Source organism: Chanos chanos, chromosome 9, assembly GCF_902362185.1.
Source record: "Chanos chanos chromosome 9, fChaCha1.1, whole genome shotgun sequence".
NCBI lineage: Eukaryota > Metazoa > Chordata > Actinopteri > Gonorynchiformes > Chanidae > Chanos > Chanos chanos.
Genome location: NC_044503.1, coordinates 5,729,069 through 5,742,080, shown reverse-complemented (window position 1 = coordinate 5,742,080; position 13,012 = coordinate 5,729,069). Strand labels below are relative to the sequence as shown.

Below are 13,012 nucleotides of genomic sequence, written 5' to 3'. Positions count from 1 at the left end.
GTGAGGCTGAGGTGCTGGGGTGGCTTGGTGGTGACGGTCTCACGGGGGGCCCCGCTGATCCTCTTGGGCTTCAAGCGTGGCTAACCTTCGACAGGACCGCGGCGCCGTGGCAACACGCCACCGCCCCGAGCACCGGCAGCACGGGTCAGCCGTAAATCAATGTTTTGACGTCCCAGGGATGCCTGTCTTTAAAAGTCGATAGGCAGCGCTTTGATAGCGCTGGAGCGGTGAGGGGGGGGGGGGGCGGGGGGGGGGGGTTAATAGGTGAGCGGTGGCGAGAGCTGAGTGGCTCTCAACGCTGACATGACTTTTTACCACCTCCATCTAAACACGTAATGAACATGGAGAGCGCTGCAGAAGTGGGGGGGGGGGGGGGGGGGGCCAAAGGCAGGCCGGGAGAAGGCCAAACAGACAAGAAAATAAACACGCTGTAAATGCAAACAGGATAGTTTAGCCGCCTGGCTTTTCACAACAGTCTGCGAACGCGTTATGGGGTCCGATTCACCTGAGATGAACTTGAATTAAGAACAAACTGAGAGTACTATGATCAAAATAAAGCATAGTTGCCTTGACAACACATACATAGGAAGAAACATTACAGACCAAACCAACTACTCATCGAAAATGGAAGAGGGGAATCACGTGGCTTCAAGAACAAGCGCTGAGTGAAAAAAATAAAACACAACTCCCAACAACCCAACACTTCTCAAACTGGGACAACAAGGACATTAAAATCATCTTTGGATATTTTTTTTTTTGGATGTCATGTACACCACACGTCCCACAGAACTGCACCACTAGCAGAAATGAAACTGGTAAATCGGTTCATTTCCATTTTAACGTTGGACTAAGGACCGAGGGCTTGAGACCTAAGGCCGACGAGGAGATACCACCATCCAGTCAGATCCACATCCTTGGCTGTCCCGGTTCAGAGAGGTGCAGGAAAACCTAACCGCAACTCCGCAACTTTTTGGGGGCGGGCGGATCCCCACCCATGTGCGTAAGGCCTTGTAGAGCCTGTGTCTCCATGTTCTTCCTTTCTCTCTCTCCATTTACCTCCTCGTTCCTCTCGCTCTTGGCCAGAGGTTAAACTGCTGAACCCTGACCTCCTCTGCAATGACTGCTTTTTTCTCTTTTTTTTTTTTTTCCCCCTCCACTCCTCGACTCTTTTCTCTTATCTAGAAAAGATTTATTTCACAGTATGTTAGTGGTCCGGATTAGCCCGCTCTAGGGTCCAGAACAAAGCCATTGTCTTTGTGCCGACCGACCCGTTTCTGTGTAAAAGAGGCAGCCAGTAAGAGGAAGCTGCAGCTACTTAACATCCACAATAACGCCTTTGTGCGTGGCACGCTGGAAGCTCTTGTTTTTTTTTTTTTTTTTTGCTTCTTTTTTTTTTTTGCCCGTCTAGACTTTGAGCCAGCTAGTCAAGAACTAGGAGAAAATCCTGTCAAGCAGTGGAGTGAAAGTTAACTATGGTAACCTGCTGTGAACCTGATGAAGATGTCAACCGAACATATGGTAAAAAAAAAAGAAAGAAAAGAAAAAGAAAAAATTCTATTGTCGGCGCGAGGAGCTTTTTTCTTCCAACGAAAGAGGGGAGGAGAGAGGATGGGGAAGTAAGGAGGGGGGGGGGGCATTTGAAGCCAAAAGCAAGGAATAACTGTGGTCATCAGTTTACTTCTGGATCAGTGAGTTTATTCTCGCTGCAAGCAGCTCCACCCCCAGCGTTCACAATTAAAGGGGTAAGCAGATTAACTGGCATCTTTCAAAGCTCGAGCAGAAAAGAAAACACTCTGAAACGTTTAAAAATGTTTTCTCCCCCCCGATTGCATGCTGAAAATGGCATTACATTTCATGCTACTTTAGTGAGCAAAGACCTCAAGAAAGGATACACTACTCTGCAATGATATGCTTCTTAAAAGTTACCATACTGATCCCAAACTTGTTTCGCTCGGGTGCAGATTGTGGATCACAGATACACTGAGGCTGCGAGTGTACGCGTACTTAATGTACACAATGGAAAACAAGCGCCAGCGGGTAGAACTTCTTTCCGTCATAGACGGATTTTGGATGAAAATTCACCTCGCTCGTCTGCAGCTCAACGTTGAACAGAACTCTCGGTGCGTGCTTTTAGACTTTCGACAGCAAAAAAAAAAACTACCCTGAGACACAACATACATCAGCGTGTATTAAACGTCGGTTAAGGTTCATGAAGTTCATGAAGTCTCGCCCACATAAGACAATGCAAACGCTTCCGATGGCTTTTAAAGCACGAACGTCGTACAGTGTCGGTTCCCTTTGATCTCATTCACGACTTCCTCATCATTTCGTCTCACACAGAGCCAAGTCCATTGGCAAAGGCCTAATGCAATTCCCATTGGCCGGGTTACTTCAGCTATTCTAACAGTTAAAAGTCAACGGCACTTCCTCTGCTCATCCGAGGGTACTGCTCAGCTCAGTCAATAACAGACCGGCCTCGAAAACTCAACTGCATACAATAAAATATGCTTCAACATATCGAAACGGCATTAAAAATAACTGGCATAAGAGAGAGAAAAAAAAAATACAGTCTTGGAGCTAGTTGGGGTGTAACCCAATTTCACAGCTTTATGATTGAGTGGAGCAGCATATGGATGCCAGCATCGTGACAGTCTCTGCATATCACCGCACATTAGCAGAGTCTGTCACGATACTTGTCCAAACAGAGAATGTTTATCAACTGTCTACTCGCGAAAGAAAATTTTTGCATACCATTTCCTCAAGAAGTCAGCGATGCAACGTCTTTTTTTTCTACTTTTCTACTTTTTTTCTCTCTCTCTCTTTCTTTAAAAAATGGTGATATGCATCACCACAAAGAGAATAAACAAGGTTCACCAATCTTGATAAGAAATCAAAACCTTAACTCTTGACTGCAGGGTAATTTATATGCACAGAACAGACGGACTGCTTCTGTTTGTTAGTGAAGCATGGCTCAACTCGCTAATCTCAATAGTCAACCGACTGTGGTATAATCACAGAGTGAGGCCACTTCTCATGGACATTCAAATACCTATAGCTCCAACTGGGGCTGGGGGGGGGGAGGGAGGTGGGCAATACTGGTCCCAGTTTGAGTGTGCAAGGAGAGAAGCTGGAGCTAAGGCTGCAGCAGGTAATCACAAGTTCCGAACCATATGCTCACACCATCTGCTTCACACATACACATGGATACATACACACATCTAAAGCGGAGGTACCTGTGAGAGGGTGAAAAAAAAAAAAACCCTCAATTATCCATTCAAGAGGATGACAATTAACAACTGGTCACGGCGAACTCTGTTTAGAGGCGGCACAGAAAACCTGCAGCACTTTGCCTGACCCAGTCAGTGACGCATTAAAGGCTCAAAGACAGTACACAGTCTTTTGTTATCAGAGTAAAAATACACTCTGTCTAGTTTATACGTAAACACATATACTCTGTTTGGTTTATGTGTAAACTAGAGTCTCAAAATTGCTCGAAGGACAATTGATGATGTTCCCTGATTAGCCCTAGCTCCAAATGGTAGTTGTTTTTTGTTTGTGTGTGGGGGAAGAGCATTCCAGACGTAAGATTAAAAATAGCAGTGCTCACTACATTTCACCACAACATATCACACATAACCCAATGGAAATTACATGGCTCAATCATGGTGCATACACAAACAATATGCATCAATATTTTTCTTTCTTATTTGTCATTTGTGGTACCAAACGACCCAACAATGACCATTTTCATTTATGATCAAATGACAATGTAAAATGTAACTGATAGCCCTGCGTAAAAAAAAATTAAAAATTAAGAGATTTCATGAACACGCTTTCTCAAATCCAAGGCTTCACGGTATAATTTTCTCTGAGCAGAGTAGAGACTGTCGACGGTTGTTTTTTGTTCATGTTTTCTATGAGCTCATCGATCTTATTAAACAGAAGTGGTTCTACAGAAGCATTTTGCACTGTCAATTACTGAACACAAGTCCCTCTGTCACTCTACACTCTACTCGCTACAGCACGCGCTAAGGCCGCATTACAACCTGCATATAAAGTAACAAAGGGATAGATAATTTTCACAGTCTGGGAAACTGATTAATGATTTGAGGGAATATGACTGAAGGTAGAGGGGAAGGGAGAAGGCGTGCTTGCATACTTAAGCAATGACAATACTGTATATGCTAATTCTGTCTGACACTCACTGAATCAGGGCTGGCGCCGTGAACCAATCAGGTGAGAGAACACGGTGCCATGTGTGACAACAAAGACCTCATGTATGAGTCACATGATACTCAATGACAAATAGCGCTGCTAAGCCCTCACAAAGACATGCATTGGGACTGACCTACATTCTGTAGTGAAAAATGGGCTGTATCCCAAAAAAGGGGCCAATACTCCGATATGAAACCCACAAAACTGCCAGAAGTCTGTCCTCACATGAACATCACGGGAGTCCATATAGTTCCATTACTTTTTTTTTTCCCTTCTTCACTCACCAAATGCTCATGTCTTACGGTTTCATACATATATCCTGCTTACACAGCCATGCTCATGTGGGCGTATAATGCAGTTTGTTTGTGGAGCCTTGTACCTAATCATAAGTGGGCAATTCATTTGGTTTCACTCAAAAAAAAAAAAAAAAAAAAACTAGGAATCTGACACTGACTTGAACCACTCTAATCATCCGTCTCACAAGTAATTTTTATTGAGAGAGTGAGTGGTAAATTAAAAGGATTTTTAGAGCTGAAATTAAAATCTAATCATGTCAGTCTACCAGTACTTCTGAGAAATGTTTTACTGTACAATTGGGTTGACAGCCAGCTAGGTTCAGTCTCTTGGATTAAAAAAAAAAAAATGTCAATGCAAATTTGACAGGGAGGAACTTCAGAGAAAGACTAGAGCGCAGTTCTAGTACCTGTTTCTATTGTCTGGCCTCTCGTATTTCCTTGGGGAACCAGCAGGCGATCTGATTTGCTCTCTGAGGACTTCTCTTTCAAAAGAGATTCTGTGTCTATGTGTTATGTGTGCTTCATAACATAATGTCAATAACAGGTTGCTCATGAGTCTGAGAATCACCAAACCGCAAGGCAATGTTCACACAACTTGACTTGATGTGGAAAAAAGTCCTGTGGTTTTAACACAAGCGTCTACTACAGACTGAGTAAGATAGTGGAAAATAATAGCATCCCAAGTGCAACTCACTCACGTGGCTTGTTCAGGTATCTCCTCACAATTTCCTTTTAATTAACACTGATAATCAGGACACATTTGCTCGTTCTTATACTTCCAGTCCCCAAACCAGTTTTGAGTCTTTAAAATTTTTTGCTGGAAACCAATGTGAATTATTCGTCAACATGTTGAAAAGTACTGCGTACAAGGGATAGATAACGCAATTCCTGCTTCATCGAGGTGGTTTAATTATTGATCAAGTTCCTATTTTTTTAGCAAATGTGAAGGCCTTCTAAGAATAGCATCCACGAAAACTACGCCTGGTGCTCGTTCTGTAGCCTTGCAGACTAAATGCAACAGCGCATTTCAATGAGGATGCCCCCCCCCCCTCCCCCCGCCAAACCTCCTCTTGGTTTAAGTTTCTGGGATGCGTCAGAGTGATGCAAGCCCAGTCAACCAGCTCGGCAGTATGGTACCTCTCAGATTTCAACAATCAGCAGATTTGCCTTAGTGTCCACAGTCAGAACCCGGGCCACGGCTGCTGGGTCCGCAGTGCTGTTCCTTCTATACGACACGGTCATACCACCTGAGAGAAGAGCTATCTTCACCCTGCAGTGGTTGACTTTTCCTGTCAAAACGTGTGTTCTTCACTCACCCCGCCCCACACACACACTCACAAAAACAAACAAACAAAAAAAAAAAAAACCTCAACACCCTGTTTGTGCAACGACTGCCCAGCAGCCGCCGACAGATATCTATGGCCCCAGAGAATCATCAGTCACTTTTCAAATCCATTCATATTTGGAGACAAGGTGGCATACATGTACATGGCACTGGGTGTAACTGCAAGAAGTGCTTCTGCAGTAACAGGGAAGGGGGACCTACAAGTTGCCACATTGTTGCTACTGTCAACAACTACCTTGTAATCAAAGTACAACCACTGTTAAGCTGAAACAGGTATAGCAGTGTTGGGCTAGAAAACAAGACTTCAGTACTCTGCGCCCCCCCCCCCCCCAAAAAGTAAGGCCAACAAGCTCTTATAGCGCTCTCATACAGTGAAACAGTTTTGTTTTTTTTAAAGAAAATAACATATTTTTTGAGCACCACAGTGATCAGAGAGAAAGATTAAGATACAAACTTAAGAGAATGTCTGGTGTCTGTAAATGGCAAAAGATGAACAGGTCTAAAGAAACAAACCACTTCTCAGTTCTGCAAAATGACTACAGAAAGGAACTGAACCGGGAGGAGTTAGAGGATGAGGAAAATACATCATGTTTACACTGCCTGTTTTTTTTTTCTCTGCTCAAAAAGAAGAGAGAGGGAGAGAGATAGAAAAAAGCGCTAGCCTATACGTTGATGTTCAGAAATGACGTCCTTGGAAGAGCAGATTACAATCTCATAGTGACTGCTCTTGACACTTTGACATACCAGTCATGGGGGAGATCCGCAGTCAAAAAAATAAAGGATGTGGGATTGGGTTTTGTTTTTTGTTTCTTTCAGTAGAGTGATTAATTTATGAAGGTCAGGACACTGAGTAAGCTTTATATCAGGCTGCATTATAAGAACACTGAGTTGAGCTAAAGCTACAGTGAGTTTCAAACCAACTAATAATAAGCATGTATGCGCGCGCGCGCACACGGCAAACACACACGCACAGATGCAAGCGTGCACACACACACACTCACACATACGCACACACGCTCTCTTTCATACACTCTCAAACACAAAACACCCACGCACAGAACAGAAGAAGCTAAGGTATTGCATCATCCATTAAACTTCCATGAAGTGTGAATCAGTACGTAGCCTAAAACCAGACCCAGTTGCACAGTTCAGCATGAAATACCAAGTGATATTAGTGGTGTCTGCTCTGCAGGCTTGCTTAACAGTGATTCTTTGGGTGATATCTTAGACAACCTGTGGCCCAGACGTCCTATGTGCAGTTCATCAAAAAAAAGAAAGAAAGAAAGAAAAAATTATACAACCAGAACAAAAAGAAAAGAGTTTTACTGGCCGATCAGTGTGACACGTCCAGGGATCATGCGTTCGTCTGAGTCGCCTGTTATCACTAATAACCAATCAACACCATCTTACTAACTGTGACATCTGATAGTTCGACAGCGGACTCCCACCTAAGTGTTAGTCTTGCGCTGACCTCAGACACAGCTGTGAACCAATCAGGTTATTTCAGGCACAAGCAGGGAGGCACAGAGCAAGAAATGATTCTTTTGCTAAATTTCACTGCTCAAGCGATTCTTAAAGTTCCTATACACTTGTGATAGTAACTGTGAGTGTTTTTTTTTTTTTTTTTTTTAATGAGTGGTTCATTATTCTCTGAGTATCTAGTATCACACCACGGTATCCCAGGCAACCAGAAAACAACCGCATGAACATCACTGCTATTAACCACGGTATCCCAGGCAACCAGAACACAACTGCGTGAACATCACTGCTAATTATTACAACCAACAGTAGTAGATATGCATTCTCCATGTGATGCATGAATAGAATATACATGTGCAAAAGGTAGCTCGCGACATTTTCCATCTTGTTGAAGAATTAAGGCTCTGCGAGAATCAGCACACAGGCCGCTGGCTGCCACTGGGTTAAGACGTGGCTACGAGTTCGCTCCAACTTTTCCCTGAAATGCAGGAAGACGTCCTCACACGAGCTGACGAAGAAATAAAGCCGCTGACAGTTAATGAAAAATCGTTTTACTAATTGCCGCACCAGCGTGAGCTGTAAAAATTGATTTTCTGATCTATTACCTTTATTGCTTTATTACCAAGAGCAATCTGGATGAAAAGAGCAGGCAAGACAGGTAGCATCTGTCCCCACCTACTGCCTTGGCACGAGGAGCGTCATCTGCTTGCTTTGGCGCCGAGTTGGAAAAACATCAATATGGCTCAATGTAGCCAAGCGCACGCACACGCCAGTCTTGCTGAATGAGGAGCGGCCAAGTATTCGACTTCTAACGTTAGCGCGGACAGCTTGGCTAAAACGCGCCGGCCGATTTTTCAGCTTGCTCGCTTCCAAAGTTTAGTTTTCAACAAGCCAGACAGAATCCAATCGTATTATCTTTCAGAATCAAAAAAAAAAAAAAAACATGAATACATAAACAATTACAACTGAAATTCTGCCACGTAACTAAAGAGAAAATAATATTAATGATACCCTGTTTTACAAAATTAGACCACTGAATAACATCAGATCCAGCAACATCAGTCTGAAAAGTACTACTATGTTGCTCTGACAGCTGTAGCTTCCATATCCAAGTAAGAGCTAGGAATTATTATGGAATATATTATTATTTTTTTTTTTTATTATTATTTTAATTATTATTCTGGATGAGCAGTCATCCAAAGCAGTCAGAGAGGCACCACTCTTTAAACAGATGAGACCGCTCATAAGCGCGTACTACCAATGCCTCAGACCACAGTTACACGCCGTCATGTCTGAGTGTGAACATTTTTGGCTTTTGGGTTTTGATTTGTTTTTTCTCAGAAAAAAAAAAATGTTATTAGTTTCCAACTGTTTGATGATAGAGGAAGTATCAATCATTTGAAATGAAACTGCCCAAATTATGAAAAGAAAAATATCTATGTCTATAAATCTATCTATTTATAATGTCTTTATAAAAAAAAAGCCAAAACCGTTTTGGAGAGTAGATGCAAAAAATGACTCGTGAAGCATCCCACTTCTTTTAAGTTAATCTGGACCCCATTTACAATAAACATTATTAAACTTTATCACTGCCTACTCTCAAACACTGAGTAAAAGTGTTTCAGGAAGTGGTGATGGGCCATTGTGAAGTATGTGACCATATGCACTGTTCTGCAGTATCACTACTGAAGTTAAATGTCATGACACTTCACATAAATATAAAATGACTCTCTTTGCCTCAGTTCTGTTAATTTCATCACTATCTTGACTGCACAGTAAATTGAAGGGTTTCTCAACAGTTGTTGCTGAGTTTCAACAACACCAGCTAAATCAGCATGCAGCATGGGTAAACATTATGCTTCCTCCATCGAGACAAAATCTGCCTAGTCTATTATTACCGTACACAAATTGTCACACCACTACTGTACTGATGGTATCATGTCTTTTTTTTTTTTCTAAAAATAAAAAATACAAAGTTAGCCATTCCCCCAACATCCTTTTAACATAACTAGGCCAGTTAAAACAATCATAACTGTCATAAACCATCTTTCACGGAACTGGGCTCCTCTTCCACCAACGCAATAGTTAAAATGTCAGAGGACCTCAAAATAAACTAAAGCATTAGAACATCGCTGCGTTCAGATCTCTCTGTCTGTGAGCAACCCGTGCCGTTCACTTCATCAGGAATAAATAAATGAATAAATAAATAAATAAACAAACAAATATCACTCCGAGCAGCAAATATCTGACTACGCGCAAGGCAAACATCCTTGTCTAACAAAGCTCTCCGTATCTCAGACCATTCCCTTAGGCTCTCCAACCTTAAGACAACAAAGAAATGCACCGATGCGTTGCCCGGGCTCCTGCTCAAACCCTAGCACTGGCAACTGGCAGAACGCCAGTGTCAAATTGGAAACCATAGCGATGGTCTCTGGGTCTGTCAAAGTCGCAACTCCAATAACTGCATACAACTCTCCGGCCCAGCGTTTCTGCTTGCCCTCTGTGCTCGGTGCCCTTTGGATGTTTTGTGGTCCCTAGACATGAGCAAATCGCTTTACACCCACTTGCTCACACAAATAAGTGGTTAGAACATATGAGCCCAGACGGGTCCCTTCAATGTTTCAAAAGGCTTAAATCTTATCTTCTGAAGCCATTACTTAGTATTGTAGTCTTTTACTGAAACGAAAAAAGCTCAGGCTTTGTAGTTCAGGGCTGTGCCCGCCTTAGCAAACGCATTCATGAGCATTCAAAAGAAAAACACAGACATGCTACAGGTAGGCTGCAATGACATTACAAAATCTACGGTGAATTCACTCCACTGCACCATCATTTCAAAGGGAAAAATGCAAAGCAGACTGTTAAAGTACATTAAGCGTTCACGAAAGCTGAATTTAAAAAAAAAGAGCGATATTTATGACACATAAGAACTGAGAAGGGAACTAGTTTTCCCATGTTTTCAATATAGAACCAACACCTATCTTAAAAAAAAGAAAAGAAAAGAAAAGAAAAGAAAAGAAAAGAAAAAGAAAGCGTACAAAAAAAACACTTGTGAAACCACAACGTTCAATCTAATACAAGACAACTTATGTGCCTACTGATACGACAACTTTCTCATGTCAGACCTGCTTCCTGCACTTTGCATTGCTTGTGTGTTTTAGGACTGGTGACCCGATTCCTTGGGCTTGGGAGATGGCTGAAAAGTGGCTGAGCTATGCTCCTGAGAGTCAGGGTCAGGAAATGAGACTAACCCTGGCAAGAGCTTGAGGGAAGTGGTTCAGAAAGACATGAGATCTTAGCTCATATTAACTTTCATGTCAGTATTTGGACCGGGGAGTACTTTCCTCGTTTGGACATCTCAACAGCTGTATCAGTGGTCCACCTGCTCCACACCTCTTTAACGTCAAAAACCGATGAGAAATGGTGGTAGTGGCGTGGGAACAGAAAAAATAATGTGTATAACATGCGTGCCTTTTTCATATTTTTATTATTTATATAATATTTGGTATCGCTGTGGAAAACGTATGAGGGAAGAAACTAGTGAATATTTAATCTAGTGTGGCAGGAATCATTTCCTGTGCTATTTGTAATGGCCTATGTTGTGTGTGGGGTTTGTTTTTTTTTCAGCTGGGAAACACTTAAAGCACACAAATCAAAATTCCTCTGTATCAGTGCCTTTTAGAAAGTTCATCCAGAAGTCAGTCGGTTCCATATTCATTTATCTACGCCGATCATTTTCTGACCATTTGTCAGAAACAAATGCACTGCTTTTGAGACGTCGTTTTCGTGCTTTCTCTTAGGCGTCGGGAATATGCACCTCATGAATTAGTTCAGCCACCTCACTTTGGTTTTAGTCAACAGCCTCATCTGAGCATTATGATGTACTAACAGAGTAAATCAGTCAAACAATTAAGGAACAGAAAGCCCTGGTCTGCAGTTCTCCTATTACAGAGAAACACCATTACAAAGAACATCTTGCTGTTCTTCCCCTGGACGTAATGGACTGTCACAAGATATAACCTTACAGCAAGTCACACTTTGTACCAGTTAACTTCTGAAATTCAGAGTGAAAATGATTTGGAAACTAATGGGAACATAATATGAGCAATTCAGAGCATTTCTGGTCTACCCACCTTCATCTTCGGACGAAGGGCAAGCCACCTGTAGAGCAAGTTCAAATGTTCTCTCAGGATTCTCCCTGGAAAGGTTTTTGTAAAAAGTCATTTTAACAGTATGCAAACATATTTCCAACAGGTCAGAAGAAAAAGAACAACGTAATACTAAAATACACTTCAGTACAACTCATGCAAGTTTTGACATATGGTTATAATTCACCCCAGCAGTCACTGCACAGTTAAATAATTCCGTGGATGCGGACTCAATACTTTCTGCTCCGGTGTCAAGGTAACAACACTTTATTCCACTGAGAGCTAACCCTTCTCTTGAATGTACTAGAGGTAATTCATAAGGGGATAATTGAATCACCTGATTATCCAAAAAACACCGTTTTGCTTTAGAATTTCTCTCTGGAATCAACAGGATGCCTCTACCGTTCTCAGTGCAGCAGTGTATTGATGGGGCTGTTAACAATGGAATTTGTTTTTACTCTGCCAGACTGCTTCTTAGCGCTAATGTGGCTAGCTATGCTAGTTATTAGCCACATGATGAGAGGCTGCGGTGGCACTGCTGACAAGCTAACTGGTCAGCTCGCGCGAGACAGTCCTGTGCTGACCTAGCTAGCTAACGTACCGAGAAAAAAAATACAAGCTAAGTCAATAAACAACCTTAACAACCTGAATATGAATGACTTGTTGGTGTCTACAGTTACAAGAGATAATTCACTGGCGATACACACGCGGTCTGTCGTTGTTTACAGAATATGTTACAGATAGAGTAAACAACTCTGACTTACTTTATTCTGCTGTCCATGGTTTACAACATCTCGACAGCCCTCAGACCGGCTTGATTACTATCCACGAGGCGACAGGGTAAGACCTCGCGCTCCGAAGCCGGTTGTGCGTAATGCGACTAATAACTATAATATATGCATATCTTACAGAACCGCGTTTCTTTTAAAGCATTTCTGCGCTCTCTTCCCGGTTATTAGGCTTGCAAACAGACTGCTTCAGTTCCAGAGAACACCAGGAAGTACAGCCTAAGATTTCCTGACGTCATTTCATTTGATGAACACCTGGGCCGTGTGGACACGAGTGACCACCTCACAGCTGCCTGTTAGCTACACTACATTCTCCTCTATGAACTGTCTCTTTGTAGCGCAGTCAAGTGATCACCCCCAAAAATGGTCGTATCCTACGATAGACATCCGAAGCGACTATTTCAGCGTATGGGCACATATGCATTCACAATCAGAATGTATGAGACATGTTGAGTTTAAGTTGTGAGGTGTAAATGCACGCACAGACTTGTACGGTATGCATTTTTGCGAGCCTCAACTATGGACTGCTGGTATGTGTAATGGGATCTCTAAGGTTAATTATATGGGTTTATTTATCATTATTATACTGCTATTACTGTAACTGGTCTTAACATGTGAGAATGATTCACTTAAATAAAGCTTGTGCAATTGCTTGATAAAGAGGGCAATACTGTTGAAACAACACCTTACAACACATGATTAATTCTAAAATAAGATAACTGATCAGATGCTTCAGTAGTGGTA

The 13,012-nt window shown here is 42.2% G+C and overlaps 1 protein-coding gene across 1 annotated transcript in view; it reads right to left on the bottom strand.

The window, feature by feature from the left end:
• The window catches only part of dennd1b (DENN/MADD domain containing 1B), a 77,076-nt gene extending 64,815 nt beyond the window's left edge, over window positions 1-12,261 (bottom strand). The window contains exons 1-2 of the mRNA XM_030784328.1: window positions 12,245-12,261; window positions 11,466-11,530 (exon numbers count right to left, since the gene is read on the bottom strand). Of these exons, the coding sequence (XP_030640188.1) occupies window positions 11,466-11,530; window positions 12,245-12,261 (82 nt within the window). The remainder of the gene's footprint in view (window positions 1-11,465; window positions 11,531-12,244) is intronic.
• Window positions 12,262-13,012: the final 751 nt, after the last annotated feature.